The sequence below is a fragment of the Polyodon spathula genome, chromosome 51 (genome assembly GCF_017654505.1).
Source record: "Polyodon spathula isolate WHYD16114869_AA chromosome 51, ASM1765450v1, whole genome shotgun sequence".
NCBI lineage: Eukaryota > Metazoa > Chordata > Actinopteri > Acipenseriformes > Polyodontidae > Polyodon > Polyodon spathula.
Genome location: NC_054584.1, coordinates 434548 through 441581, shown reverse-complemented (window position 1 = coordinate 441581; position 7034 = coordinate 434548). Strand labels below are relative to the sequence as shown.

The 7034-nt window shown below is 44.9% G+C and overlaps 1 protein-coding gene across 1 annotated transcript; it reads right to left on the bottom strand.

Annotated features, from left to right (window-relative positions):
- Positions 1-2: 2 nt before the first annotated feature.
- On the bottom strand, positions 3-5448 carry LOC121306928 (extracellular matrix protein 1-like; the record flags this gene model as incomplete). The annotated part of the gene is made up of 5 exons (XM_041238953.1): positions 5243-5448; positions 3566-3604; positions 2275-2606; positions 939-1168; positions 3-192 (listed from the first exon to the last, which is right to left on the bottom strand). Coding segments are annotated over exons 1-5 (858 nt in total), but the record flags the coding sequence as incomplete, so codon positions are not given.
- Between the last annotated feature and the right edge of the window lie 1586 nt (positions 5449-7034).

The following is a 7034-nucleotide window of genomic DNA, read 5'->3' as shown; positions in this document are numbered from 1 at the left end:
TTTGATTGGCGCAGGAACCAGCCATACCCGCTGCTGGGCATGCACTTGGACGGGTACCAGGGGCGGAGCTTGCCCAGTCTGCATATGTTGCGCAGGTTGGAGGGGGAGGGTCTGCCGGGAGGGAAGCTCAGTTTGGGAAGCTCTAGCTGGGACCCCTGGGCCCCCCTGGGCTGCAGTACTGCCTTGCTGTCACTAGAGGGGGCAAGAGATTATTATTACACTATGTAACACAATTTTTGTTCCTGGGTAGTAAGTGTTGTTTCCTAATTGCTTATGCCTCAAAAGTATAGAAAATGGCTATTATTCCCCACAAACTTTGCTTTTGTGACCAGGACAGTGATATTTCAAAATATCACTGTTTCCAATGGGAAAACGGGCAAATGTGTGTCTTTTCGTTCACATAAAGTCAGAAAAAAACAACATATGAATCCAAATTAACATGTATTTATACTAAAGTAATACAAAAATGACTACAAAAGATTTAGAAGCGAGTAGTCTTTCGAGATTTACGATTATACTGTATAATCGTAAATCTCGAAAAACTATTCACCTCTACATCTTTTGTAGGAAATAACACTTACTACCCAGGAACAAAAAAAATAATAATAATTTGTTACACGGTGTTAATTAAATGAGTCACTCAGCAGACGCTTTTATCCAAAGAGACTCGCAGAGACCAGGGGGGTGAACTCTGCATCATCAACAACTGCTGCTGCTGCTGCAGAGTCTCTTCCAATAGGACCTCGTTTGTTTTACATCTCGTCTGAAGGACGGAGCACAAGGAGGTGAAGTGACTCGCTCAGGGTCTCTCACACACACAGGGAGTCAGTGGCTGAGCTGGGATTTCAACCTCCTGGTCTTAAGACCCCTTTCTTTACCTGCAGGACCTCCGAGTGTAACTTGGTTTTGTTGTCTGCTTCCCCCTCCCCCAAACTAACCTGTTGCAGAATTGGGGGTTCCAGGAAAATCGTAACATGGGCGCGCCTTCAGACTTCTGGGCCCCCCCTTGGGCGCCCTCGACCTCCGACACCGTGGGGTTGTAGCCCGGATTGGGGGCGTCGTTTTGGAAGCACCCCCATTTCTCCTCTCCCTGTTTCAGGCAGCAATGATACTGACGCGTCTTAATAGAGGACTCCTCTAAACAGAACTGCTGTAGCGCTTCCATCCACTAGGGGGAGCAGTGCAGAAAGCAGGCAGCATTAGGGAGCAGAAAGACAGTGCCAGTGTGAAACTGTACAATGTTAATTACAACATAAGCAATCATGTATTCAATTCTTAAGTTATTTACAATGCTTCCCCATGCTTTCCCAGACCTCTCTGTGCTTTACAATGCTTCCCTATGCTTTCCCAGACCTCTCTGTGCTTTACAATGCTTCCCTATGCTTTCTCAGACCTCTCTGTGCTTTGCAATGCTTGCCTATTCTTGACCATGCTGTCACTGTGCTGTATCACTCTGTGCTGTATCAGTGATACTCCAGCACCTGCCTCCATAGAATCTCTGTCAGGCCGCTGGTCTTGGCCCCACAGGGAGACTGCTCCTGTATGTTTAATTATTATTATTATTAATTTTTTTTAATGACAACTCATTTGCTTTTGTTAATGATCCAGTCTTTCCAACCGTGAGACCGGCTGGACCGGTTTTTCGACGGGCGTGTTTTGTTTGGTCTTTGTCAGTCGAGTCTCGCTCTGGAGTTCAAAGCCAGCCAGCTTCCCAGACATGCTGACTGCGCTGCAGCCTTCGGGGCTTCTTATCGTCAGAATGTGTTGGAGTTTAATAATCAGACACACCTGAGCTTGTTAGCTAGACACACTGGGGCTGATCAAGCTGCTAGTGAAACCTGGACTGGATCACACTGCTGTGCAGCAGGAGTCTGATTCCCATCCTTACATACATATATATATATATACATATACACACACTGAGCATCAAAAGAAACGTATCACTTGTATTTGGATGAAATTCACTAGATGTGATCGAAAAAAGACGAACTCTGTTTCAGGGCAGGCGCCGTGACTTTCTATTGTGCTGATTAAGGATTGACGTCACAAAGACGCTGCGGAATGATCTTTAAAAAGAAACCAAAAACATTTTGTCAATGTCCATCATTTATATACCATATTCTAAAAAAAGAAATGTGTTGTAATAGAGCTACACTTCTTTTGATGCTCGGTATATATATATTATATTATATTATATTATATAAGCGCAGGTCCTTCTTAGTTGCAATCTGGTATATTTTACACACCTATTAAAGAATTAATGAGAGTCGTTACCGCTTGTCGTGCGCAGCACAGCGGGTCTGACGTGCGACAGCAGTGTTCTATCCCCGCCTCCACGGAGCTCACTGCCTGGGCCTGGCGTCCCAGGTGACTGAATCCGGTCTGTGGGAGGGTGTGGGGCGGGGGCGTGGCCCGGCGCCCACGGTACAGGCACGCGTTCCCCATGTTTTCCGCCGTGGGACGGCCGGGGGGGAAGCTGACCTCCGGAACGTCGCTCTGACCCGCTGGCTGGAACGCTCCGCCCTCCGCCCAGCGACACGACGCCACCCCCCGGCACGGCTCGCCCGTCGGGCGCAGCAGGAAAGCCAGCGAGTCCAGGGGGTCGACTGCGGGCGGGAACGAGAAACGAGAAAGAAACGGTTTCGTCTCCCTCAGTAAAAAGCACAGCAAAGTGTGATACAGCACAGAGAGGTCTGGTAAAGCATAGGGAAGCATTGTAAAGCACAGAGAGGTCTGGTAAAGCATAGGGAAGCATTGTAAAGCACAGAGAGGTCTGGTAAAGCATAGGGAAGCATTGTAAAGCACAGAGAGGTCTGGTAAAGCATAGGGAAGCATTGTAAAGCACAGAGAGGTCTGGTAAAGCATAGGGAAGCATTGTAAAGCACAGAGAGGTCTGGTAAAGCATAGGGAAGCATTGTAAAGCACAGAGAGGTCTGGTAATGCATAGGGAAGCATTGTAAAGCACAGAGAGGTCTGGTAAAGCATAGGGAAGCATTGTAAAGCACAGAGAGGTCTGGTAAAGCATAGGGAAGCATTGTAAAGCACAGAGAGGTCTGGTAAAGCATAGGGAAGCATTGTAAAGCACAGAGAGGTCTGGTAAAGCATAGGGAAGCATTGTAAAGCACAGAGAGGTCTGGTAAAGCATAGGGAAGCATTGTAAAGCACAGAGAGGTCTGGTAAAGCATAGGGAAGCATTGTAAAGCACAGAGAGGTCTGGTAAAGCATAGGGAAGCATTGTAAAGCACAGAGAGGTCTGGTAAAGCACAGGGAAGCATTGTAAAGCACAGAGAGGTCTGGTAACGCATAGGGAAGCATTGTAAAGCACAGAGAGGTGTGGTAATGCATTTTAAACAAAGAAATAAACGTGATCTAATGCACGTTATAACTGTGGGGAAAGCGTGGGTGGAAACAGCACTGTAGAAATGACAGCACAGATTTCCTGCACTACAGTTTTCTAACAGGCTAATCAATGTGACGGGGAGTGACAGCAGAGATGAAGACTGGATCCTGTTTATAAGAGACTCAAACACTGGCTTTCATAGAGCTTGGAAGTGCACCTCCTTACCTTCTCGCTGGAACATGTCTGGAGAGAAACTGTCAGCACCTGTGAAAAACACAGCAATGAAAACAGACCCGAGGAATGGGATAGATATCAAATCACTGCGATACACCAGGAAATAGCTGTCTGTCTGTTCAGCTGAAAAGATACTTTTGTCCAAAACAGCCTGAAAAATATATATCATTTAAACTTCTTGTATACATAAAAAAACATGTTTTTATTTTATTTATAGAGCACTATATAGATACAGCTGTATATTTATAGCTGTTTTCATTATAAACGTTTCCCACAGTAAAAACACAGCAAAGTATGATAAACCACAGAGAGGTCTGGTAAAGCACAGGGAAGCATTGTAAAGCACAGAGAGGTCTGGTAAAGCATAGGGAAGCATTGTAAAGCACAGAGAGGTCTGGTAAAGCATAGGGAAGCATTGTAAAGCACAGAGAGGTCTGGTAAAGCATAGGGAAGCATTGTAAAGCACAGAGAGGTCTGGTAAAGCATAGGGAAGCATTGTAAAGCACAGAGAGGTCTGGTAAAGCATAGGGAAGTACATAGCCATTGTTGTTGCTGCTTCCTTGCGGTCGTGATTGGTCGTGGTTCGTAGCAGTGTTTAGCAGCCTGGGTTGGAGGGGGCATGGCCAACATTCTCACAGAGAGACAGGCTGAGTCACGCTTCAGAGGAATTTTCATGGGAGGGAACGCTTTCCAGAATCCCTGGAATACAGTCAGGGATCACTTGAACTTATTCAGTCTCCCAGACAGTATCATACTTCCATATTCTTTACAATGCTTCCCTGTGCTTTACCAGACCTCGCTGTGCTTTACAATGCTTCCCTATGCTTTACCAGACCTCTCTGTGCTTTACAATGCTTCCCTATGCTTTACCAGACCTCTCTGTGCTTTACAATGCTTCCCTATGCTTTACCAGACCTCTCTGTGCTTTACAATGCTTCCCTATGCTTTACCAGACCTCTCTGTGCTTTACAATGCTTCCCTATGCTTTACCAGACCTCTCTGTGCTTTACAATGCTTCCCTATGCTTTACCCATATAAAAATGTCCCATAGTAAAATCGCAGCAGTTTGATAAAACAGAGAGGTCTGGTAAAGCACATTGATAAGAAACGCCAAAGTAGTCTGCAGCCGGTAGATGTTCTATTTATTTGTCTCTGCGTTATTGATTAACAATCCTTTCACTAATCAAACAATATGCGCGTTGCACTGTAACAGCGCGATTACGAAAAAAAATTTCAAACGTTGCTTAAAATGTTTGTGTTGCTGGTTTGTTTGTTTTGTTGTTTGTGCTTGTTTTGTTGTTGCGGTATTTGTATTTGTGGCATGCCTCACTCTTTCCACAAAGCCTTCGTAATATTTTGCCCCGCCACCCAGTTCGCATAGCTTGGGCTTTCAAAACTCAACCCGAGGTTTTCTTTAGCTCGGCGAGGCTGGCTGGCTGGCTGTCTGTCTGTCTGTCTGTCTGTCCCTCCCGTGGTTTAACGCGGAGCAAACTTTACTTCACAAGCTGGAAAGATATAAAGCATTGCATCTCCTGGCTCTAGCAGAAACGCAAGACCAATTAACAACGAGAGACAGCGGGAAACCCCCCAAAAAAAGAGTCATTAAAATGTGGAGTTGTTGAGCATCAGGCTGAGGAAGAAAGAAAGTATAGTCAGTTTCCCCTTTACCTTCCGCGGCGGAAAACCTCAGCGAGGAAGCGAGCAGAACCGTCCCGAGAGACAGAGCCCAATACATAGTGGAAGCGGTCCTTGTGAGATGTGTCGGCTGGGCTGTGCTTGCTTGTTGGCTGCAGCGTTGTTGTTAAATGCAACGGCTAAGTTTGCAAGCGAGTTTGAAACTGATTACAGTCTGCTGTCTGTGACTAATGAAGTCGCCTCCCCTTTGCGTAACCGGGCTGTAAGCGACTGTGCACTGACATTACTAACCGGTGTTACTGTAAACCACGGCTGAGTAAGGACTGATACAAGTTTCCATTCCTAAAATCACAGCACATTTTTATAAAGGGCAGTTAATGCATGGGAAAGCATAGGCAAGCATTGTAAAGCACAGAGAAAGACGGTAAAGCATAGGGAAGGATTGTAAAGCACAGAGAGGTCTGGTAAAGCACAGGGAAGCATTGTAAAGCACAGAGAGGTCTGGTAAAGCATAGGGAAGCATTGTAAAGCACAGAGAGGTCTGGTAAAGCATAGGGAAGCATTGTAAAGCACAGAGAGGTCTGGTAAAGCACAGGGAAGCATTGTAAAGCACAGAGAGGTCTGGTAAAGCATAGGGAAGCATTGTAAAGCACAGAGAGGTCTGGTAAAGCATAGGCAAGCATTGTAAAGCACAGAGAGGTCTGGTAAAGCATAGGGAAGCATTGTAAAGCACAGAGAGGTCTGGTAAAGCATAGGCAAGCATTGTAAAGCACAGAGGGGTCTGGTAAAGCATAGGGAAGCATTGTAAAGCACAGAGAGGTCTGGTAAAGCATAGGGAAGCATTGTAAAGCACAGAGAGGTCTGGTAAAGCATAGGGAAGCATTGTAAAGCACAGAGAGGTCTGGTAAAGCATAGGGAAGCATTGTAAAGCACAGAGAGGTCTGGTAAAGCATAGGGAAGCATTGTAAAGCACAGAGAGGTCTGGTAAAGCATAGGCAAGCATTGTAAAGCACAGAGCGGTCTGGTAAAGCATAGGCAAGCATTGTAAAGCACAGAGGGGTCTGGTAAAGCATAGGGAAGCATTGTAAAGCACAGAGAGGTCTGGTAAAGCATAGGGAAGCATTGTAAAGCACAGATAGGTTTAACATATTAAACAAACGTAGTCAACTATTTTAAGTTATGGGGGGGGGGGGGGGGGGGGGGGGGGGGGGGGGGACCTTGTAGCATAATCGATTTGTTATTCCATGAAATTGGTTACCAAAAGACCAATTATAATTGGTCGAAAATAAATTAAAATTTAATAAGCCATTTAAACTTTAAGTAAATGGAAATTGGAGTCACGACAGTACCTTCTAAATACACTATCCAGACAGCTAATTAAAAATTCTAATAAACCGCGCTTTAAAAAAAAAAAAAATACAAAGATTTAAATCAAGAAATATCCAGGAACGTATACGCGTGTATTGTTTCTCCACACAACCGCTAGATGTCGCTACCGGCTTTCAAAATCGTGCGACCTTCGCCAACCCTGAGCGCAATACTTAAGTTTGAACACTAGGTGGAGACCGCTTACAATTTACACGCTTCAATTACTGAATGCTGTTTATGGATGAACGCAATGGTTTCCGTCGACGGTGATTTTAACTGGTGTGCGTCAGGACAGAGTATATGTCGAATTTAAAAAGAAACGTCATTTCTTGTAATATGGACACGACTTGTAATTCCTTTATATATATATATATATATATATATATATATATATATATATATATATATATATATATAAAAAAACCTGCAGGGATGGGATGAGACTCCTATTGCACAG